Here is a 24,869-nt window from a genome sequence, read left to right as displayed (position 1 = left end):
TTAGAAATAATGAACTGTATTGAAAATGTTTTAATTTCTAAATATCAGATTAAATTCATGCTGTCTTAAAATAGTATTATTACTTGTTATTCAAGTAATATACAAGTACAAATTTAAGTACTATGAAGGAGAAGAAGAGAGCAGAAACCTAGCATGTCTTGTTTGCAGTTTTCCGAATAATAGAGCAGTTCCTGGCAAATGGTAAGGGCTCAATAAATATTTGGAGAATGAATAAACTGTACTTACTACCATGTGCAAAAGGAAAAGAAATAATGGAATTTTATGCCAGTACTTCAGATAGTTCATACCTAGGGTTGCCAAATTTCAGATTCTTTAAATTGTACTTGACGATTATTGGATATTTTGAAGGCCTTGCTATAATTGCTGAGTCAAGAAGTCAGAACCATGATGGAATTTGCATTAGTTGAATGGGGTATCTAAGTTCCATGGGAAGAAAATTGTCTCCTCTTACACATTTTGCTTTGATTTTACAGCTATGTTTTTATTCACTCAACATGTTAGTCCTTTATTCACCAAATACTGCCTGAGCACCTTTGCCAAGCACTGTGCTAGGTTCTAAAGATATGAAGGTGACTAGGTATAGTCCCTGCCCTCAAAGAGTTTACATTCTTCCAGGGAGACAGGTAGTTCCAGTATAATGTGCCCATTTCTAATATTGCTGTTCTCTAGATGTTTTGTATATATTCAATATTGGTTGTTGTTGCTTAGCACAAAGAAAAAAAATAACCTAACCTTTTTTAAAGTTTTTCTTCATTCTTGGAAAATTATTAGGACCTCCACATAAAAAGAATGGAATTATGCTAATAAAAATGTGTACTTTGAACTCTCCATACATTCTACTAGAATTTTTTTTCACGCAAATCTAAATTTTTTTTCTTCCATTTTCTAGACTAAATGTGTTAAATGGGCTTGCCAACAATATGGATGATTTGAAGATAAACACCGATATTACTGGTGCTAAAGAAGAACTCCTAGATAACAACAGTTTTATCTCAGACAAAGAGAGTGGAGTTCATAAACCAAAAGATTGTCAGACATCATTTCAGAAAAATAATACACTCACTCTGCCTGAAGAACTGTCAAAGGACAAATCTGAAAAAGCCTTAAGTGGAGGCCAGTCTACTCTATTTATACATGCTGGTGCTCCTACTGTTTCTAGTGAAAACTTTATCTTGCCTAAAGGAGCTGCTGTTAATGGACCAGTTTCACACTCCTCCTTAGCTAAGACTTCCAGTATGAATAAAGGCAGTGTTTCATTAACCACTGGACAACCTGTGGATCAGCCAACAACAGAATCTTGTTCAGCTTTGAAGGTGGCACCTGATCTTCAGCTATCTACACCACAGAAAGTAAATCAACACCAAGTTTTATTTTTGTTATCAGATGTAGCACATGCTAAGAATCCAACCCATTCCATTAAAAAACTACCTACCTCTGCTTCCGTTGGTTGTGACATTCAGAATTCAGTAGGGAGTAGTATAAAGTCAGATAGCACTTTAATAAACCAAGTAGAGGTGGGTGAGGATAGTGATGATTTATTGGTAAAAGATGATTGTGTCGATACATTAACAGGAATCTCCTCAGGTACAGATGAATTTAGGTCAGAAAATGAGACAAACTGGGATCCCCAAAAAGAGTTCATTCAGTTTCTTATGACTAATGAAGACACAGCGGATAAAGCTCCAGTTCACTCCAAAGTAGGTCTAGAAAAAAAGAGAAAGCGGAAAATGGATGTAAGCAAGATAACTCGTTACACTGAAGATTGCTTTAGTGATTCAAATTGTGTACCCAATAAGTCAAAAATGCTAGAAGTAGACTTTCTAGAACAGAATGAAGAACTACAAGCAATAGACTCACAGAAATATGCATTATCAAAAGTGAAGCCTGAATCAACTGATGAAGACTTGGAATCTGTGGATGCTTTTCAGCATCTAATTTATAACCCAGATAAGTGTGGCGAAGACAGTTCACCCGTTCATACTAGCACTTTTCTTTCTAATACCTTAAAAAAGAAATGTGAAGAAAGTGATTCCGAGTCACCTGCTACTTTCAGCACCGAAGAGCCATCATTTTACCCCTGTACAAAGTGCAATGTGAATTTTAGGGAGAAGAAGCACCTCCACAGGCATATGATGTATCATTTAGATGGGAATAGCCACTTTCGTCATCTTAACGTCCCAAGGCCATATGCTTGTAGAGAATGTGGACGGACATTTCGAGATCGTAACTCACTTCTAAAGCATATGATTATTCACCAAGAAAGAAGACAGAAGCTGATGGAGGAAATTCGCGAATTGAAAGAACTTCAGGATGAAGGAAGAAGTGCACGATTACAGTGCCCTCAGTGTGTGTTTGGTACCAATTGCCCTAAAACATTTGTGCAGCATGCTAAAACCCATGAAAAAGATAAAAGGTACTACTGCTGTGAAGAGTGTAACTTCATGGCAGTGACAGAAAATGAATTAGAATGCCATCGAGGCATTGCCCATGGAGCGGTGGTAAAATGCCCTATTGTCAGTTCTGATATAGCCCAGAGAAAAACGCAAAAAAAGACTTTCATGAAAGACTCTGTTATAGGATCATCCAAAAAATCAGCTACCTACATATGTAAGATGTGTCCTTTTACGACTTCAGCCAGAAGTATTTTAAAAAAACACATGGAGTACTTGCATTCATCATCATGTGTTGATTCATATGGTAGTCCACTTGGACTTGATAAAAGAAAAAGTGACATTCTTGAAGAACCTATAGATATTGATAGCACTAAACCATTAATTAAACAACAGTCAACCACATTTCCAAAGAACTCTGCTTTAAAACAAGATGTAAAGCGAACATTTGGATCATCCTCACAATCAAGTAATTTTTCCAAATTCCATAAGCGTCCACACAGAGTACAAAAAGCTCGAAAAAGCATTGCCCAGTCAGGTGTAAATGTGTGCAATCAAAACAATTCTCACAAGACTGTTATGATTAAAAGCAGCACTGACCAAAAACCTAAGTATTTCCATCAAGCAGCAAAAGAAAAATCTAATGCCAAGGCGAATAGCAACTATTTATATAGACACAAATATGAAAACTACAGAATGATCAAAAAATCAGGTGAATCATATCCTCTACATTTCAAAAAAGAAGAAGCCAGTTCACTAAACTCTTTACATCTGTTCTCATCATCAAGTAATTCTCACAACAATAGTTTTATTTCAGACCCTCAAAACTCTGACACGAAAAGGCCAGAAAGCTTCAGAGAACACAGGCGTGTAGCTGTAAAGAGAGTAGTTAAGGAATCCAAGAAGGAAAGTTCTGTTGGAGGAGAAGACTTGGATAGCTATCCAGATTTCTTGCATAAAATGACTGTTGTTGTTTTGCAAAAACTTAATTCTGCTGAAAAGAAAGATAGCTATGAAACAGAAGATGAAAGTTCCTGGGATAATGTTGAGCTAGGTGACTACACTACACAGGCCATAGAAGATGAAACCTATAATGATATTAATCAAGAACATGTAAACTTATTCCCGCTTTTTAAAAGCAAGGTAGAAGGTCAAGAGCCTGGAGAAAATGCTACCCTTAGTTATGACCAAAATGATGGCTTTTATTTTGAATACTATGAAGATGCTGGAACTAATAACTTTTTGCATGAGATACATGATCCTCAGCATTTAGAAAACGCAGAAACTTCATTGTCAAAGCATAGTTCTGTTTTTCACTGGACTGATCTGTCTCTTGAGAAGAAATCATGTCCTTACTGCCCAGCAACATTTGAAACAGGTGTTGGGTTATCAAATCATGTTCGAGGACATCTTCACAGAGCTGGATTAAGCTATGAAGCCCGTCATGTTGTATCACCGGAACAAATAGCCACAAGCGACAAAATGCAACATTTCAAAAGAACTGGCACAGGGACACCTGTTAAGCGAGTTAGAAAAGGTAAGTTTCCACGTGGATAATTTGGGTTACTATGTCTATTCAGATTGAAAGAATTTGAAGGTTTTGTTCAAATTTGGTCTTTATTAGAATAAAGAAAAAATTTTATTTTTCAGAGTTAATTGGCTTTAAGATGATCACTTTACAAAAAATTCTGATGTTACTCTTAAAAAATTTTTTTTTAGCTATAGAGAAGTCTGAAACCACTTCTGAACACACTTGTCAGCTCTGTGGTGGTTGGTTTGATACTAAAATTGGATTATCGAATCATGTTAGAGGCCATCTGAAAAGACTTGGAAAGACCAAATGGGATGCTCATAAATCTCCAATCTGTGTTTTGAATGAAATGATGCAAAATGAAGAAAAATATGAAAAAATCTTAAAAGCATTGAACAGTCGTCGTATTATTCCCAGACCATTTGTAGCTCAAAAACTTGCATCAAGTGATGACTTTCTATCTCAAAATGTTATACCTCTTGAAGCATACCGTAATGGCCTAAAGACTGAAGCTTTATCAGTGTCTGCGTCAGAAGAGGAAGGGCTGAGTTTCTTAAATGAATATGATGAAACAAAACCAGAACTGCCCAGTGGAAAAAAGAATCAGTCTCTTACACTGATAGAACTGCTTAAAAATAAAAGGATGGGAGAAGAAAGGAATTCTGCTATTTCTCCTCAAAAAATTCATAATCAAACTGCAAGAAAGAGATTTGTTCAGAAGTGTGTTCTTCCATTAAGTGAAGACAGCCCGTTGATGTATCAGCCACAAAGAATGGACTTGACTATGCACTCAGGTAAGAGGATGTTTATGACTATTGTGTATAATTTAAACAGTTTAATTATGCTTACTTTTATGGAATATTTGTAGGAAATACTTCTTAGAATGTTTTTACTTAAGCTGCTTTTTTTGCAGAGCAGAGATTGGTTATACTGTCATTTCTATATAAATCATCAGTTGATGCTCATCAGCACTGAATTCTCTGTGCCTCATTTCTTGGTCAGAATGTAAGGTGAGAACAAAAAACAAAAAAAAACCCAAAAAGCTGATCTGTAAAAATAAAATCTGCTATGGCTGGGGAATGGTCCTATGGATGGGAGGTTGACGTTGTTCAGAAGCATAGCATTACTGGAATGGCAAACCTGTTCTCTATTTGCCAGTGCTCCAAGATGATAATGGTCTCAAGATTTAGCTATTGGTTTTCCTTCTGCTTAGGTCAAACAAACAAACAAAAATAGGCTCTTTAAACTGAATGGATTGGTGTCTGTTGTGTGTTGTGATTAACCCAAAGAAACTTCTCCTTCTCCAGTTCCTCGTTGTATTGTGGGATAGTTCGGTTTTGGAGAACTGTTGTGAGTATAAAATATTTGTTTGGGGTTTTGCAGCGGTGGTCTAATGGAACAGAACAGATGTTGAGGTTAGTGCTTGTGCACCAATAGTTTTTCCTTTTCAAAAGAACAGTTTGTATTGGCAAATGATGTAGCAGATGAAATAGCCTAACTATATTTGTTATTGCTAAGTCTGGTTTATACTTTTAGATTAGAAAAATTTTAAGTGTCTTTGTCGGTTTCTTTTGGAGGTTAAGAATGTCGATGATTGATTAACTTTGTGGTCCAGCCCTGAGTTGAACGTGTCTGAGGTAAAAGTAACTGGTCAGTGGGTTAATAATGAATACAATTACTATAATGTTGATTTGTTTACTTGGGACAGCCCAGATATTTGTTTGCAGTTTTGATTTAAGGAAAGATTACCTTGTGTTGTAAGTGGTCTAAAAAATTGTCCTGTATGAATTTCTGGTTAATACGGTTCTTTTGTACGAAGAGAGTCTTTCAAAGTCAAATTTTGAACATTTTTCAGAAGAAGAAAATGTAAGAAAGGTGTGTCAGCTGTGTTGACTGAGGTGTAGTACACTTGAGAGATGGAAACCGTATTTGTGGCTATCATAGCTCGTGTTGAAGAAACCAACTGAAACGAGTTGGGGGAGTGAGAATTGTCTTAGAAGTTAGGAGTTTCTTATTGTTTTCAACATGTTTTCTTTCCTGTGATGATTAAGATGTTAGCTTGTTGATCATTTATTTAGCACAAAGATTTTAGCAAAAAACTTCAAATCATTAACTTTCATTATTGATTGCGCATTCAGAGTAATGAACATAAAATGCCCTGAATAAAATGTTGTGTCTAACAGCTGCTCAGTGGTGTGTTTTACCACCTTTTCTCCCAGCCTTCATCAGAAAGCCTAATTTAGTATTGAGCCTTTTACGGTTTTGTGGGTAAAACACTTTAATTACCACTTTGTCAACTAGACTTTTTAATTCTTTGTATTGGTAAGTTGCAAGCTTTGAAACTTCTCAACTGAACAGTGCTCTTCAAATCACAGGATTGTATTTTAGGTTTAGGAAATGATCTGCGTAACACAGAAATCTGCAAGAAAGTGATAATAGGTGTTAAATCCAGAGGAGCTTAGAGGTTCAAGGCACTCCTCTTCCACCTTTCCAAAGAGCATGGGTTGGCTCTAAATACTAACTACAAACTAATAACATTTAACTTAACCCCCCCCCCCGCCCCCCGCTCCTTATTTTAAGTTAAGCTAATTCAATGAACGTTTTTTAAACCATCTTTATTGTGGTACTTTTCTTCACGCTTTTAGCTAAGAAAATTTCACTTTTTGAAGTGAGAACTGGATTATAGTTTTCTTTTGAATGATAGGTATGCCTGTGAAGCTTAGAACATGTGTGCATTGCAATACGACGTTTACAAGTGCTGTTAGCCTGTCCAACCACTTACGCGCTTATGCACGAAAGAAGAGTGCTGGACTTTTGACTGGTACAGGTATGTTTGAACAGATAACACAGCAAGTCTGCTTGATTCAGTACACTTTTTTTCCCACCAGACTGGTGCTAATTCAGATGATATTTATAGCTTTCTTTGGTAAGCACAGTTGAGTCTGAATATACATTAAATTTCAGCAACTTGTAAACTGTTAGATATCATTTTAAGCAAGTTCTTCTTTTTCATTTGGCTTCTATTGACTTGATTTGGGAAAAATAAATAAATAACCCAATAGAAGTGTGGGACTTTTGAGTCTGCCTAATTCCCATTGATTTTTAAATTACACTATTTTTTGATTTTTAAATTTATTTTTGTGAGTAGATTCCAGTAAGGCAACCTCTCTTTAGTAAAAAGGATTGTAGTTCTAGCCTAACGAAATGCTTTATTAGGAAAGAAAATTATTGTGAAATTTCAAATATGTACCTTAAAACTAAGCAAAACTAAGGAGTTTTCATTAGTCTGTAGATGACATCTTTAAAGGGATAAGCCTTAAAAATGGCCCATGTTGACAACTGAATAGATTTTTCTTTTAATACTCCTAAACTATGTTTAGGATTAATAAATACAGCCAACACATAAATCTCAACATGCACATTTCTGTGTTATTTTTGGTTGGTTAGCCCAGCCTTGCAGATACTCTTCATATTGCCAGCCTGTGAAAAATTGTATTAGCTTACTCATATGTAATACTGCTTCTTACCCTACAAAAAGCCTTGCTCTTTTCATTTGTAGCCTTTCAAGCTACCCTGCTTTAGCAAATCCCATTTCTCTCATGTCTTAAAATACACTCTTTTCTAAATATATCTACATAAATCCTTTTGCCTAAAACTCTCCTTCCAGTCTTTTTATTTCTCTTGCTCTTTTAGATCACTGCCTTCTGCTTCCTTCTAGTTGCTGTTTTCCCAACTTTTTTGTTCTTCCTCATGTCTTCCCTTGGCTTACATCCAATATGTTCTTGCTACCAAAGAAACACTTGTATTCATACTAATGTCTTTCTTCTGCTTCTTTGCTTTATCCTTTGACTTGATATACAAATGACCAGGGATGACTGTTGACTGCATTAAAAGAATAGAGTGAGTTTTACTTTACTGGATTAGTAACCTCCTACTGTGAGGTTTTAGGTTTTATAATATTACTCCTACCTTCATCAGGCTTGAAAGGGGATTGCAGACATTAGAGGCAGGGAGGCAGTGAAAATAAAAGACTGTAGAAACAGAACTTCACAGTTATTGCTACCACAGTCACTGACTTTCACTGTACACTTACTATGTGTCAGGCTCTGTGCTGTGCAGCCGAATTGCGTAACATTTAACCTTCACACCGCCATATGAGTTGTAGGTGCAATAATTCTCTCAGTTTTACAGAACACTAGGTCTTAGACAAGTCAAGACTTAAGGTTAAGTTACCCAGATTTATGTAGTTATTAATAGCAGAGTGGAAAAATCAAGGATTTCTTATCCTAGACTTTTGTTTTTAATCACGATGGTCTGCCACATACAGAACAAAAGCAGTTGAAAATCCTAAAAGAGGTTAGGTTTAAAGTGGGGAGCATTCTGGTGAAGACTGAATAAATGAGTCTTACAAAGAGCAAGGACCCAAGAAACAGGCCTGGATTAGATTTTCGAGGACTTTAAAAAATATTTCAGTCTGACAATTCAGACAGATAATTGCAAATATTCAGTGAGGCGCATCTCTCCAGTACAGGTTTTGTAGACCATTAAAAAATGCTTTTATTCCGTCTGAAAATCTTTTAAAACATAGTATTAATTCTTTATAAATAACTGATTGTAGCCCTCCACTGACCAGGGGTGCATTCTAATGAACACTTTATTGTCTAAACAATTTCATTATTAAAGAAAAAGTTAATATAGGATGAATGGGGATAGATTTCTTTGGTCATCAAGAAAAAAAGAGAACATTACTTTTTAAATATCATTAAATACTAACCAAAATGTCAGAAGAGTTAGAAAATAAAAGGTGTGTGTTTGGCAGTCCTAAGGCAAAGAGAAGGGAAATTAAAAGCTGAAGAAAGTCTTAGGGTGGTATTTTCCACAGCACATAACCACTTTTAACAAAAATAAAAAACTCATGCACCTTTTCTTAGAAATTCTGAAACATCCCCCCTCATTTTTGAAAGCTTCTTGACCAGTAGAGCTACACAGAAGATGTCTTTGCTGCTTGCTCATGCCAACTGCAAAGTTTTTTTTAATAAGCTTTCTTATTTTTTGTTTTCCAAATGAAACATTCTGTATTATATTTATAAAGTCCACATGCCTGTTTTCTTCCTCTGTATCAGTTTCAGTGGTGTAAGTCAGTGGTCCCAACCTGTAGTTTCCGGAGGGTTCCACCAGGTTATTGTAAGAGATTCATCAGTTCATATGAGTAACAAGCATTATTTCTCAAAAATAGGTAAATGTTGTTTTGATGAAAAAAGTACAGAATCATTTGAAAAAATCTTTACCTTAATCTAAGTATATCACAAGACTGAAGCAATGTAAAAGGAAAATAGGTAGGACTAAAGCCTCCATAAGAATGTCTGGGACCCATGTTCTTAATTCAAGTAGTCTTCATTCATGTGGATTTTATTTATGTGACCTACTCTTGAAGAAAAAGCTTAGGTATCCCTACAGTATGCTAAAGGCCGGCTTGGTTATGATAAACCCCAAATAAACCCCAAAGCTTCCTTAGAAGACACCGGCTCCTGGCCTCTTCTGTGGGAACTAGTGGTCTTTGGAGGGAGAGAAATATTCTAGCTAGCCTGAATAGACCCAAAAGAATGCTTCTCTACTTCCCCAAATAGCTGTCTTATGAAAGCCGTGGACCCCATCCCAGAAACATGCACTTATTTCATCCACAGATAAAAAGTTTTCTATATATTTCTGTATTTAGGTATATCCCCTAAAGGTTATCATCTGTGGACACTTCCTCTAGCAGAAAGCTGAGAAAGGGGAGATGACAAAATAAAAATGAAGCAGACAGAACTGGGAATCAGGAAATGTAAGAAATCTAAGCCCTAAGAGTTAGAAAATGCTTAATATGCCAGAACTGTGTAACACCAAAACTAATGTATTTGGTCACAAACATAAATTAAAATACAACATGCTTCCTAACTTTAGTAAAAGGAAATGATGAATAATAAAGTAGGAAAGCTTGGAATTAAAGACATAGAAGGGTAGCCATACCTGGGACAGAGTTCAGTTGACAAAAAAGAATAAACTTCACAGATTAAAATTTTGCCCAGAACTGACCCAGTTTGTCATCCATTGGGCAGGTTCCAGTAATTGTTTAATAATTTCCATGTGCCTTCCATGGTAGATGCTCATTTATGAAACTTTTTTTTTTTTACCTTTTTTAAAATGAATTTTTGTCTAAAGAGGCTAGTGCCAAAGGGTTTACTTTATATTCTGTATTGTAAATTCAAGGCATACTTATTATTTTTTAAGGCATACCTATTAAGAATTTATTACAGTTAACATAGACTGCACTATTGGTAGACTTCTTTTTCAAGCTTTATTCTCTTTAGGTTAACTTTTTACGTGGTCATACAGACTTTTTCCTGGGTAATTCTTTATATAGTCTAATAATAAGAACATTGCATAATTTTCATTAAAAATCAGAAATTTCGTGTAGTTCGTATTAAATGCTTTTGGACTTCTAATTTTACTATTGACTTTTTTGTGTTTAATATTTAAATTAAGTGATGCCCTTTTTATACTGGCAGTATTAAAAACACAGTATCACTAAGTTATTAATAGAGCAACTGTACTGACTGGGTTAGCCCTTTTGTAGCGGCCGAGTAATAGAAAAGTGCCTCTTTCAGAGGTGTCCTGGATTGGACGATAAGTTACATGGTACCTTGGTTATTAAAATTTCTAAAATATTTAAAATTATTTAAGGCAGAATATATTCTATCAACTTAATCTGCAGTTAGGAACCAAAAAAGAAAAATATTTTGAGGTCAAAGCAAGTGAATTCCAACAGGTGAAGAAAGGGGAAACAATTAAAGTCCGAGTAGGTTGTTGTGAAAGGAAATGTATCAGTTAAGAGGAAAGCATGTTTGCACAATGGTGCACAGTGGTGCAGAGCCATGTTATCTCTTAAAAAGCAGAGAGAATAACAGTGGTGTTCAGCATTTTTATTGGAATTCCATTTTACATCTTGACCCTGTAATACAAATGCACATTAATACACATACTCACTTGGTCACTCATTCCTCACCTGAAGTGATTGTGATGTACTCTAATAATTTCTATTTTATTCTTTTTCATTAAAAATAATGCTGGTCATGACCCAGTAAATTGATTTACTACTTACCAAGAAGTTACTACCCACAGATTGGAAACACTCCCCTCAAGTGACTCTTTTGCTTAGGGACTGGTATTGACCAGAATCAACAATAGTAACATGTTAGAAATCATAATACTACTTCTGTGGCAGCATGTAAAATTATTTTACTCATTGTATTCAGGTGTTTATCGGTAGATCATGTTTTTTAAATAAAATGCTGACCTGTACTATTTAAAGTAAATTAGAGATTCCTAGTTATTTAAAAAAGTAATGCAGGGGCGCCTGGGTGGCTCAGTCGGTTAAGCGTCCGACTTCGGCTCAGGTCACGATCTTACGGTCTGTGAGTTCGAGCCCCGCATCAGGCTCTGGGCTGATGGCCCAGAGCCTGGAGCCTGCTTCCGATTCTGTGTTTCCCTCTCTCTCTGCCCCTCCCCCGTTCATGCTGTGTCTCTCTCTGTCTCAAAAATAAATAAAAACGTTAAAAAAAAAAATTAAAAAAAAAATAAATAAAAAATAAAAAATAAAAAGTAATGCAAGAAAAACATTTTTATATGCAAATATATTTGGGGAAGGGGTTTCATTTCATTATCTTCAGAACACTTCCGTGACAGCATTTTAGAAGTAAAGCAGGATTATTACTATTCTACACCAACAGACTCACCACCATCATAATTAATGCATAACTTTTCCAGTGAGAAAAAGAAAACTTAAAAACTTGGCACCAGAGTCTTTCAGTCAATACTACCAGTGCAATATGTCTACATTCTTTTTTTAGTAAAGTCAGTGTTTTATTTTTCATACCACCCACTTTTAAATAGAATAGTAGATTGCATGTTACTTAATAGGATCTTTTGCCTGTTTTCAGCTTTAATGATCTAATTGGCCACAGAGGCCTGCAACAACAAGTGCTAATGAATGTGTAACACAGTGCCAGGTGCTGAGCGGGTGTATAAGCCACCAGAAAAGTAATTCTTATATTGTGGAATGTGCTATAGGAACACTTTTCTCCTACGGTGGAAAGAAAAAAATAGTATTGTGAAAGCTTCTTAAGATGCATTAAATTACTTGTCTTTTCATGAGTGTCTCTGCAGTGTCTTTTAAAACATTTTTGTAATGTTGCATCTTGAGGAAATTGCACGCTTTTATAGTGATTCATTCAGCCTGAAAGAGTACAAAGAGAACATTTTTATCTTCTTATTATGATTAAACTTCAAAGGAGCAAACTAGCTTCTAGTTAAAGCAAATACCTTGATAATTACTCCAGAGTAGGCTATCTGGAAGATACCTGGGAAGCATGAAACATGTCCCTGTCATCAAAGAACTTAGGAAAGCATTATTGCAACACATACAAAACTATCAAAGTTAGAGACCTATGCAAGATAGTATACAAGTAAATGGAAATAAAGTATTAAGTGCTGTAGGAGATAAAGGTGTTTATTTTAGTCTAGACCGTCTTTTGAGGGGAGCTGGGAATTAAGTTGGGTCCTTTTTTCCTGCTGTCATTATAATGTGTCTCGTTACTAAATAGAGCCTCAAAAAGAAGGAAAAAGGAAAAAATGAGAATAGTTCATGCACATATGTTTCTTGTCATTATGTTTGAAGTGAAAGTAAAACCTAGTAGTCAAAGAAAATTTTCATTCATTCAACAAAATTTTTAGTTCTTTTATCATACCAGGACCGTGCTAGAGGCTGTAAAGACTGCGCTTCAGCTCCATAAACATACTTAGGATCCTGTGGGATAGGTACAAAGATACTATTATGGTGGAAAAACTTTATAAGGTTTCAGCTAGACCCTGAACTTGAAGGATGGGTAGTTTTAGGAAGAAGAGACAAAGTGGAATGTTCTCAGTAGAGAAAAGAATGTAGTTTAGGCACGAAGGGATGACATTTCGAGTTCAAGAGGTACTGAAAGATTCAGTTGCGGGTGTTTGGGAAGATGGTAATGTCAGAAAGGTAAGGTTGATACTTTTGGATGCTTGCTAAAAAATTTAGGAAATCATTGAAGAATTTTTTTAAATAAGGAAATAATGTGGTCAGACAGATGGGTTTCTGTGTTTTCTTGGTTATAACTTATCTCTGTAGTACCATCCTTCATTAAAAGTCTATATCTGTACATATTTATGTGCACAGTAATATATCATTATTTGGGATTAGCACAGTAATAAATTGTTCAAGTTGAGTAAATTTTCCAGGTAATTGAAGACTAGTATCAAACTTGATTTTACCCTAACCATTTTGATGGTTATGTTTCTAAAATGTTGTTCTTATTTCTGCCTTGTGAAACTGTAGACTGAGTATAATTTAACCATTTGAGTACATAAGTGTCATCCTTATGGATACTAAGTGTTTTATTATGCCAGCAAGAAATGGGCTATTTGCCCACAATACGAAAAATTGATTGGCCATTTGCCCACAATACGAAAAATTGATTGATTCAGTAATTCAACAAGCAGTTCTTTTAGCTCATGCTCTGGTTTATGCATTGTGATAAGTACTGCAGAGATAAATTGCATCTTAGAGTAGAACCACATAATATATAACTTTAATACAAGGCAAATCGTAAGTGCCATTGGTACTTTTGGCTAGACCAAGACTCAGCAAGGTTTTAGGAAGTCACATTTGATTTGGACCCTGAGGATAGCTAATTGAAATGGAAATGGGGTTAGGGGTAGGGAAGGAGCATACCTATAGGAGGGAGCAGCTTGGGACAGTGTGGAAGTTTATTGCAAATACTTAGGAAGTAGGAGATAACAGGAGTAGAGGTGAACAGGTAAAGGACATGGAATGCCAATCTTATGGTGATGGAATTAGCTTTGTAGTGAGGAACAAGGGAGGATTTTTTTGTTTTTGTTTTTGTTCTTTTTTTTTTTTTCTTTCTTTCTTTTTTTTTTTTTAAGAATTTGAGAAACGTTAAAGGATTTGGTGGGGAGGTGGAGAAATTATAAGTGAGGTCATTTTAGGAGTCTTGAACCAGGACAATGACAATAGGAATGTAAAGGAAAGATAATAGATGCACAGATAATACTATGGAAGTAAAGTAAGCAGAACTTGGCAGATTAATTAGAAGTAGAAGAAGAGGACAGAGACAGAAATGGCTTAGGTTTTAAATCTTGTTACTAGGAGGATGGTTGTACTAAAACAGTTAATGAATCTGCTGCGGTGGGGTTTCCTAAAAGGTTAGGCTTCATTACTTATCCAGCAACACCTAATCATCCAGCTATCCACTGTAATAAAGCAAATAACCACACGTACTGAATCGGTTAAGTTTGTGGTTAGGAAAATGGAACCCCGAAAAATGTTGTACCCTTGTGGCACAAAATGTTTACATTTTATGATGCCCTCTTTTGATGTCATTAGTTATAAATTTTAGGGATTCTCTTTGATTGATACTCTTTTTTGACCAGCCACTTGTTTTTCATAAAAATCCTAACGAGTCCCCTACCATTCCTATTGGTGCTGTTACTAATTTTCTGAGTTTTGCTTTTTATATCTTGTTTGGATCTTTTTAACAATTGAACTAACCTGGACTGTTATGTTTTGGGATTTTTTAACATGTCTAATATCTTTATATCCTTTGTTATAATCTTTTGTGTTCGTTATGATTTCCATTCTAACATGAATTTTTTAATGCTGTTTATAATCTGGGTTAAGATATAGTTAGACCTTAGAGTAACAGGGCATGTTCTAGGCAGAGCTGAATGTAGGTAATCAGCATTAAGTAGCTTTATAGAAATAGTAAAACAATACACAGACTCTCTCTTTTGGAGGTTAAGGTGAGAGGATGACTTGTGGAGACTCTGCTGGTCCCTCATGTGTCTAAGAACTGGAAAAATAGGGCTCACTATTTCTTTGTTGTGTCTGGGATGTAAGGGATAAGGTTAATTCTTGCTCTGCAGTGTTTAGAGCGTCTGTTTAATTGTGGCCTTAGCTGGAAGTTAACTCAAAGTAGAGGAAACCTGGTCAGCACCATGTTTGATTTTAGTTTGGATTTTGGCTGGAATGTGTAAACATGTGAAAACTGAATCAGAGATCTGTTGGGGTTTGTGTGTTTGTGACCTTTAGATTTACCATTATAATTATTGTGCGCCCTGTGTAAGTTGAACATGATTATGTTGAAAATAATTTAACTGCAATATTAAAGTAAGGTAGATTCCTTACCTAATTTACTTTATAGTCAGAAACAGTTAATTACTCCTACTAAATATGAAATGATATTTTGGAAATACTGAGACTTTCAGATGTCAGGGAGTGTGATTATATTCAAATAATTCTAAACAAAAGTGATTTATAGCAGATTAGTTATGTATTTTAATGTCTATTCCAATTTCAGGTGTGTCTTAGTCTTAGGAAAGTGGTCAGTATTGGTAAGTGCCTATTTTGCTTTAGTAAAACAGCATGCAAGTTCAACCCACGTTAAGGAGGAATTTTAAATGTTTTTTTCTTTACCTGTTGCCACAGAGAAATAGTAAATTTGCTATCTTTAACTCCTAACTGACTAGTAAGCTACTCGTAGCCAGAGTATTGTTAGTGTGTAACTTTTGACAAGCTAGAAAAACTTGTATGCCTCCACTTTCTCTATTTATAGAAATCTGTGATAAAGTATCATACTTAGGTATAGCTTTTCCCTTTATGTTTTAGGGACATAGTACTCAAAATATTCTTTTACTAATATCCCCTCTACTTTGAAATAGCAGAGACTTCTACAAGTTGAATATACTTTTTTTCTGCCAAGTAGACCCAAGTTTAAATAAAGGCTATCTTCATTTGCTTGAACTCATTCTCTGGGCCAAACATAGATGCCTGGCTATTGCTGCCCTTAATATAACTCTTAATTTGTAGGGCAAACTCAAGGTACCTGCCTTTTCTAGACTAATACTTTAAGCAATAAACCTCATACTTAAAGCAAAGGAAATCTGCTTTTCAAGTATTTTTGCATTCCATCCTCTTCTAGGCAAAATGTTAAATCATGCAGGATCTGATTAACTTTGCTATGATTGTTCTGTGATTCTATGTTAGTTACTGTTTTTAGTCATTGAGAATGGAAACTCTAAAAATTGGTGAAAGTAACTTAAAGTACTGAAAAAATATCCAATTTTGGAGGGAAAATGTCAGGAGAAAATAATGGTGAAAATACACTTCAGAGGTTGCTAATTGTATATCTTATCTATATGCTTAATTCTGATTAGAAGGGGAACATTGCTTTTCATAAAAATAAACCACTTAAACTGCTTTATATGTATCTTGGGAATAATGATTGGTTTGATGATGGCAGTATACCTAAAAACAAAAAAATTGGTATTGGGAGTAGGGAAGTCCTTTTCCATTTTAATGGGTTGTAGAGAGTAAGATTTAACAATTCTTCTCTTAATAGCTATTTTTTTTTTTTTTTTTTTTTTTATGAACCAAGAGATTAAGAAGTGGAGCTGAGGGCTGCCTTTCTCATTTAGAGTGGTAGATACTCAGGACCCAGAACTAGTTACACAGTTTGTAGGGTCCCGTGCAAAATGCAGATGTAGCGCCTTGTGTTAAAAAATTAAGAATTTTAAGGGGCGCCTGGGTGGCTCAGTCGGTTGGGCGGCCGACTTCGGCCCAGGTCATGATCTCGCGGTCCGTGAGTTCGAGCCCCGCGTCGGGCTTTGTGCTGACAGCTCAGAGCCTGGAGCCTGTTTCGGATTCTGTGTCTCCCTCTCTCTGACCCTCCCCCATTCATGCTTTGTCTCTCTCTGTCTCAAAAATAAATAAAAACGCTAAAAAAAAAAAAAAAAAAAAAATTAAGAATTTTAAGACTGTGTACGACAAGAGCGTTAAACTGAGTGTGGGTTGCTTTGTGTCTGCTCAAGTCATATACCCATGAAGGTTGTTTTGTAGGTACTTTATGCAAAGATAAGAGTGTACACTGAAGAAAGAAGAATTTGGCTCTCTCTATCCCCCATCCCTACTTTATCCAAGGTAACAGGTTTCTTCCCCGATTCTTCCCCCCAAAAATGCCATGTTCCTTTTTCAGTTGGGACTGAGGGAAAGAAAATGTTCTTTGCACAGTCTGTTATGTGCTTGGGACTTACGAACTGTGAAAGATTAATGACAGCAACTAACATTGAGTTTATCAGCTCACACTTGTGTATCCCTTGGGACAGGCATATGCATTCTCCTCCCACCTCTCCACTGCCATTACCTATCTCCTCCACTACCAGTGTGTTAATGGTGGTAGAATGATGATTTAACCTATTTATGTCTTTTTTTATCCCTCCTGTCTTCCTGAATGAGCTCATAGCTGCTATTGCCTACCCATCTTATACAGACCAACTAGATGGAGAAGAAATTTTTCTTCCCTCTACTAGGGCTATACCATACCTCTTATTTTGGATAGGTATAGCCTGGCCATTACATTAAGTTTCACTTTACCCCGGAGATACCAACAACCAGTTAGGAGCAAAACTGATGAAATGGGACTTTTAAATAAACGGGCAGGGGAGGATGATTGCAAATGAAAATATTTTGGAGGTGAATGTTAATTTAGCTTAGTTATAATGTGCTCCTTTACCACACTGAACTTTGGATGTTTCTAAGAAATAAATCCTCATTTTTTGAGATCATTTGTGTAGTGAACTAAAAAGAACATGAAATTCATTGAAACAATTGTATTTAATGGGCAGTAAGGTGGAAAGGGCAAAAGTACTTACTTAATAATGTTAGAGCCTAAAGTAAATTCTTTTTCTTCTGGGTATAAAACTAAATAATGCTCAGAAAAAACAAACTTGAATTTGTATCTCTTGTGTTATTTATTAATTTGTTTCTCACTGATCTGGTTTAGTGCTTTAGACACACTGTTGTTGTTGTTGTTGTTGCTGTTGTTGCTATTGTTGCTGTTGTTGTTATATTTTGTAGCATAGCAGTTTGGTGTTCTTTTTGAGGGCTCATAAGTCTATTGTATTTCTCTTTCATTCCTATTTGATCAAACAGCTGTTCTGTTATATACTGAAAGGTATATTCTAAAACTTTGTATATGGCCTTACAGTATAATTCACTCTCTTTACAAGTAAGTTAAATACTCCCAGTAGCAAATTAGATCCTTTATAAATCAGATAACTGCAAAGGTGTTTTTAACAGTTTTCTGGTTAAAATCAATCACTTAAACATTCTTTACCACCCTGAATAGGAACCTTAGGAAGGTTTGAATGACTGAATTTGTTCCTTTCTGAAGATGCAGTTATACTCAAGAGAAGAAAATTAAGAATTTCTAAAACCAATGTAGTATTTTGTGTAAATACATTTCAAGTACAGAAACAATGTTAGATTTAAACTACTTTGGAAGAGATAAAAGTGTTTGTGTTTTTATTTTTTGACACTAACAAATAAGTGCACACATAAAATCCTATTACAGGGGCGCCTGGGTGGCTCAGTCGGTTGAGCGTCTGACTTTGGCTCAGGTTATAATCTCATGGTTTGTGGGTTCGAGCCCCATGTCGGGCTCTGTGCAGACAGTTCAGAGCCTGGAGCCTGCTTCAGATTCTGTGTCTCCCCTCTCTCTGCCCCTCCCATGCTCATACTCTGTCTCTCTCTGTCTCTCAATAATAAATAAACATTAAAAAAATTTTAAATCCTATTACAAAGAAAAACTTTGTGTAAATTTATGTATTTGGCAGATTATTAATGTAAATAACTTTGTTAAACTTTTGACTATTTATCACAAATATTGATAAGCCCCATTATACTAAAACTGAATGTGTTAGTGTTGTGTTCTAATGTTCTAGTGACTCCTGGTACAGTCCAGAATAAAACTGCTTTTCCCTCTAGATGTAATAAAAACTGTTGAATGAGAACATTTGTGTAATAGATATGTTTGTACATCATCTATTTCATGTAGTGGAACATTTTGTGTAAATCATCTTTTTCATGTAGAGAATACCATATGGGTGTCCCTTTTGTGTGCATATTAATATGTTAAATACTCATTTTTTTTTTTTTTTTGCAGATTTTTCTAAAATGTTTGGGCTGTAATGCAGGTGTGAAGTTTGGATGTTGGTATTAGAAAAAACTATTCCTGTAAAATGTATTCATGTTTTATCATCTAAGATAAATAAGTGACATTTCAAGGGATAAGAAATTTAAAAGTGATCATGGAGGGGCACCTGGGTGGCTCATTCGGTTAAGCGTCTGATTTTGGCTCAGGTCATGATCTCATGGTTTGTGAGTTCGAGCCTTGCGTCCAGCTCTGTGCTGACAACTCAGAGCCTGCTTTGGATTCTGTGTCTCCCTCTCTCTCTGCCCCTCTCCCACTCATGCTGTCTCCCTCTCAAATATAAATTTTTTTAAAAACAAGAATTATGTAAAAGTGATCATGGAGATATTAAGACACCAAGGTATTTAGGTATAATTACCAAAGGCCCTAGGTTTTTTAATATACTTACTTTATGGACAAGTTTTCCAGGGGATGCTCAGTGCATGTGTTCTCTGAACTTACTTGGAACACTGGGTAATGGAGATTCTGTCATATGCTGAGAGAGTTGTCCTTTCTGAAGTCATAATTCCTTTAAGTATTAATTACTATAAAAACTATGGCATTTTCACTTAAAATTTAGATCTGATCATTCATAAAATAGCCTGAACCTCAGTTTCTAGAGTCCGTATAACATCAAAAGTCAGAAAAATTCTTTTTCCTGTATTAAAGTCAAAATTCTTTCTACACCTCAAAGCAAACATGTCCAGTTCCATTTTTAAAGAACCACAGCATCTAAATATATAATAAAACATTGTATTGCATACTTGCCTATCACCCTCTGCCCTTATCCCTCAATTTGCTTTACACCCTTAACGTTAGCATTCTGTGAACAAATTTTTAAAGGATTGTTATAATGCATTCTGTTTGTATCCTACAGTAATTTATTTACATTTTAAAAGGAATTTGAATACAGTGTGGCAATTTTGACAACCAGCAAGCTCATCAAAGTAAGATTCTACCTATAATCTCATGATAAACCAAATGCTTACTCTGTTGCACATAACAAAGACAGGGATTGTGTGTGGTTTACCTTATAGATAGGGAAAGAAAAGCTGACATCTAGTAACACTTAGCCCTTTGAGTTCCCTAAACTCTTTACTTCTGTCTAGTGTATGAATTGCTTTAAAGTCCATTTAAATTCAGATTGTTCACCAATGCAACTAGGGGGGAAAAGGTGCTACTTGCAAAGCACTTGATACCTCACTCTTTCTGCTGGTTGTGAAGAACTTAGTTTCAACATATAAGCTAGACTGATCAATGAAGAATATGACTGCTAGCAACATATTCATTTAAACAAATGATGCCGAGGTGTGCTACAGGATGCTATCTGTATGGCATAGTAGAACAAATTTCCATTCATATGCTGTCTAAATGTCAAAGGTTCAATTATTGGGTTTTCCTTTGAGTATTTGTTGAGTTTCTACTATGTGCCAGGCTCTTGACTGAGAAAACTAATGAGATTTTTCTATTCCAGATTTTGGTTGTTTAGCTTTGAATTAGCCATTCTTTAATACTTAACTTGATTTCCTACAGTTCTTTACTTACTAGATTCTTCTTCTGAGCATAAGCAAAGGAAGACTCTGGGCCCAAGCAGGATTTTACTTTTTAAAAGGCAGGTGACAAGAAGCAGAAACCAGTGGCTTGAATGAGATTTGTCTAGGCTTCTCATGGATTTTAATTTTCTATATGACATTTCTGTTAGCATTGCTACTTGACTGTAAGGAACTGTGTTTACTGGTTTTGTAATAGTAGCATCTGTTCTTTTGGAATCTGGACTTTGAACAACTCATTTCACAGAGTCATTGGATAGCCAGTTCCTATTCTTTCTTACCTAGAATTTTTCCAGGGGATTTCACATGGCAGGTTGACAGAAGAAAAGCCATTTGTGTAACTCTTCTGTTACATTTGTTTCCCTTCCCCTTGGATCCCTAGAGATAACTCTTACCTTCTCTTCCTGCTAATTGACCAGCAGCACCCTGGAATACTGTCATCCCTTTGTCCAAAGGAATGGTGTAGTTGTATTCAAAGACCAATAAAATGTTACGTTCTGTCTATTCCCCCTATAAAAAATACCTTTTTTTCCCTTATTAAGTTAGATTTTATAGAATAAGTGATTGAAGGAGAAGTCAAGTAATTGAAAAAATTTTTAAGACAGCACTACAATTTTGATCGACTTTAATATAAAAATCTTTTTTCCCATTTTAGTCACGTTTTAAAAATATAGATAGGAGATAATGTAAATTGAAAAAAATGTGAAGAATAGTTAGCATTACATTTCTGGTCCATTTGTAAACTTTTGTGAGATAATCTGGATTTATATTTCTTAGTAAAATTAAACATGTATTATTGTACATACAATACAGGTTGAGTTAAAATTTGAGAGTTGAGCTTTTTTTGCTCTTTCATGTATAGGGCCAGCATATAATTTTAAGAGCTATTTGCTATTAATAGAATTCAAAGTGTATTTGCCCTAAAATTGATTTCTCATTGAGCTTTTTATTTGTTGGTGATGATCTTTTACTAGGTTTTCAAAGCATGTGAGACCTACTTAATGGAATAGTAATCAAATGGAAATTTAATATCATGATCTTAAGTAAAAGATTATAATTTTCCTGAAAATAAGGAAGATTAATGAGATATTAAAATAATGGACTTATGGCCATAAGAGGAAAGATTACTATTGTAATAATTGACCAATTCAGTAATTTTAAGTTTAGTTACATTTTCTCAGTTCTAGTTTGGTATGATAAAGCATTATTTGAAAAAGTAGTACAAGAAGAATGTATGCAGGTAATATCACTGTAATTAAAGACCCCACTGCAAGTTAGTGCATGCTTCAGGGTACACAAAAGAATGTAGACTTTTTCTAACTTGATTTAGATGGTCTTGACCTCTCTAGAAGTATGTATTTATGTTTTGGAATATATAAGAAACGTTAAGTCTTTCTCTTCCCTTTTTTAGCCTTAGATTGTAAGCAAAAGAAATCAAGGTCAAGATCTGGAAGTAAGAAGAAAATGCTAACGTTACCTCATGGTGCTGACGAGGTTTACATTCTCCGATGCAGGTATATGCCTATTTTGCCAAGTCTGCTCGGTTTCTTCAGACTTGCTTTGAGACATATTAGCTGACTTATTTGGGATTTTTAATTTGTGGCAGAAGGTGCATTCTCAACAATCAAGTTCTAAGTGAACTTTTGGAGACAGGCTTAAATACACTGTATTTCTCATAATACGCTATATTTCAACAACTGATGAATAAATTTTTTATATTTATCTCAGAGTCTCTGATACTGTTGATTTATGAAAGTAGCTTTTTTTTGTTGTGGTATTTATTTGCTTTGTTGGGTTTAATTTGATTTGGTTTGATTTTTTTTTTTTTTTTCCTTAATTGTCTTGAGTTTCTGCTTCTTGGGAATGCGTTTTCTCTCCACTCATACTTCTAACTAAGTATAGCTATACAAACTCATTCCCACCTCCTTCTATACTCATCCTCATGCAGTTTAAGGAGTTCTGAATTGGGGAAGGGTCTTTTGAAAACAGTGGTACATTTTGGAATTATAGTTGTTTTAAATGTATTGAGATGTATAGGCATTAAGACCTTTTAGTTAATTTAATTTAATAGTAATGTTCCCACCTCTACAAATATTACTAGAGGTAATATAGCTGTTAAACCTATGAATTGGCAGTTTTATATTGTATTAAATCATTTTGACTTTGTATGTATTTAAAAACTGTTGTCAAGTGCTCCCGTATATGGTAGCATCTCCAGGCTATGGTAAACTCTACCTCTTATGTGTATGGATTTTATGTGACTTGGTTTTAAATAAAGGGAATTGGTCATGTTAAGAGAACTGTTATCAACTTCTTCTATAGGTTTTGTGGCCTAGTCTTTCGTGGACCATTGTCTGTTCAGGAAGACTGGATTAAGCACTTACAACGACACATTGTAAACGCTAATCTTCCACGGACTGGAGCTGGCATGGTGGAAGTCACGTCACTACTTAAAAAGCCTGCCTCCATTACAGAAACTTCATTTTCTCTACTAATGGCAGAAGCAGCTTCATAGAACAAGGAAACCTTTTAAATAGCAAATTTAAATTGGATGTACATTTGAAATTCTTTGTCTTTTTTTTTTAAAGCCACGTTAAATTATCCGTTTATAAATACTAAAGCAGGAATATGGGGAAAAGTGAATTACAGTGACATCAGAGCAAACTGAGTACTTCAAACAGTAAGTAGTCTATATATTTTATATAGGACGGAAGCTGTGTTTTTAAGGTTTACTAAGTTTTGTCAGTTAATGGTGTTCACTCGATGAAAGATCAGTACATGTAAGCAGTCATTAATAAACTGTTGCACATGAATAACTTAAAGACAGACTTACTGGAAAATTACATTTTCTGCAGTGTTACCAGAATCAAAGTTCTGTTTATTCCCCACAAGACTTGCATTGAAAAATAAGATATTATATTTTGTTTGTATGTATTTAGTGTTTTGTATAATACCAGGAACCGCTAAACTAAATTTACTCAACTTAGGGCATTAAATATCATGTACTTCATAGTTTGAGACTGTTCACTCAAATAGGGCAGAGTACTATTCTATCTAGATGTGTAAGTGTTTTTTTAAAATCACATGGAACGGTTTTTTTTATACTAAAAAGTGGAGGGAGATTTGTTTAAACAAGTATTTCTAAAAGAAATATGTACATAGTCCTGGAAATTATTTGTGGTAAGGAAATATTCTTTACTCCAGTTGCATTTCTCAGACAATAAAGTGGTGCATCCATGCTACCTCCTACTTTGTCAACAAAGATGCTATTTACCCTTTACATTTTTGTATCATAATAGATTTAAAAAATCTAATGTTCTTTATTGCAAGACATCCCTTTTGTTAACAGATTTGTTTCTTTTTAATGTTTTACTTAAATTTTGACATGCTTACAGGACAGGTTTGCCTCTTACTTTATTTAACATTGTAGAAATGTAATTAATGAACAATGCTCACTACACAATTTAGAATAGGCTTTCTCATTTATATTCCAAATTTGATCAGTTAGCAAAACTTAATACACCAATTGAAATATTTCTACATATGATGAGAATGTTTACAATTTAAATTTTAGAACTTGTTTTGGATGTGACTATATGTACGAAAATCGTGTAACACTATGCTCATGCTAAGAACCGACATAACGGAATTACTGAAATAAATGTGCTGTGAGGAATGGAAAATATGGTGCAGATGTCTTGGTCATGATAAATTGTGATTCTTTTAAACTCTTTCCAAAAACAAATTAGTTCTTTTAACCTGCAATCAGATTCCTTTACAAATAACAGTTTTTGTATGCAAGCACCATTTCATTTTATTTCATGTAGTATGGCTAATACTATAGTTGAAACAAGGATATGCATTGATAATTTTCTTCGTATGTAAATAAAGTTAAAAACAGTTAAAATAAGGAGTATTTTGGTAGAGTATATACATACCTCACTGCCAGTGAATTGCTTTCCTATGGTATATCTCCTTACCAGAAAAATCTCTAAATAAAAAAAGACTTAAAGAAAATTATAACGTCTATATTGTGAAGCATTTCTTATTTTTATCACTGGTGGAAATAGTCCACTTGTGGTTGTGTTTTATGTTGTTTAAATTGTTTATACTGAGCAGGCTACTTTATTCACATACCTTATATGTGAAATTAGGAAGTGGGATTAGGTGGAACATTTTCAACCAAGGGTCTCCTTATCTCTGGGGTACTAGATAGAGGGAAAGTACTTTCAAGTTATTTTTGTTTTTTGAAATCCCTGATAGA

The 24,869-nt window shown here is 34.9% G+C and overlaps 1 protein-coding gene across 24 annotated transcripts in view; it reads left to right on the top strand.

Annotated features, from left to right (window-relative positions):
* ZNF644 (zinc finger protein 644) overlaps positions 1-24,869 on the top strand; it is a 127,888-nt gene that overhangs the window by 79,658 nt on the left and 23,361 nt on the right. For 12 of the 24 annotated variants that reach the window (XM_042952752.1, XM_042952745.1, XM_042952751.1 and 9 more), the window contains 5 exons: positions 911-3,948; positions 4,131-4,736; positions 6,647-6,769; positions 22,017-22,119; positions 22,928-24,625. In XM_042952752.1, the coding sequence (XP_042808686.1) occupies positions 911-3,948; positions 4,131-4,736; positions 6,647-6,769; positions 22,017-22,119; positions 22,928-23,120 (4,063 nt within the window). In that variant the 3' untranslated portion in view covers positions 23,121-24,625. Of the gene's footprint in view, positions 1-910; positions 3,949-4,130; positions 4,737-6,646; positions 6,770-22,016; positions 22,120-22,927; positions 24,626-24,869 lie in introns of those variants that run through there. The other 12 variants (XM_042952761.1, XM_042952760.1, XM_042952759.1 and 9 more) reach the window with 5 other exon arrangements.

The sequence above is a fragment of the Panthera leo genome, chromosome C1 (assembly GCF_018350215.1).
Source record: "Panthera leo isolate Ple1 chromosome C1, P.leo_Ple1_pat1.1, whole genome shotgun sequence".
NCBI lineage: Eukaryota > Metazoa > Chordata > Mammalia > Carnivora > Felidae > Panthera > Panthera leo.
Note: the sequence above shows the minus strand (reverse complement) of the source record. Positions and strands in the feature narration are given on the sequence as shown.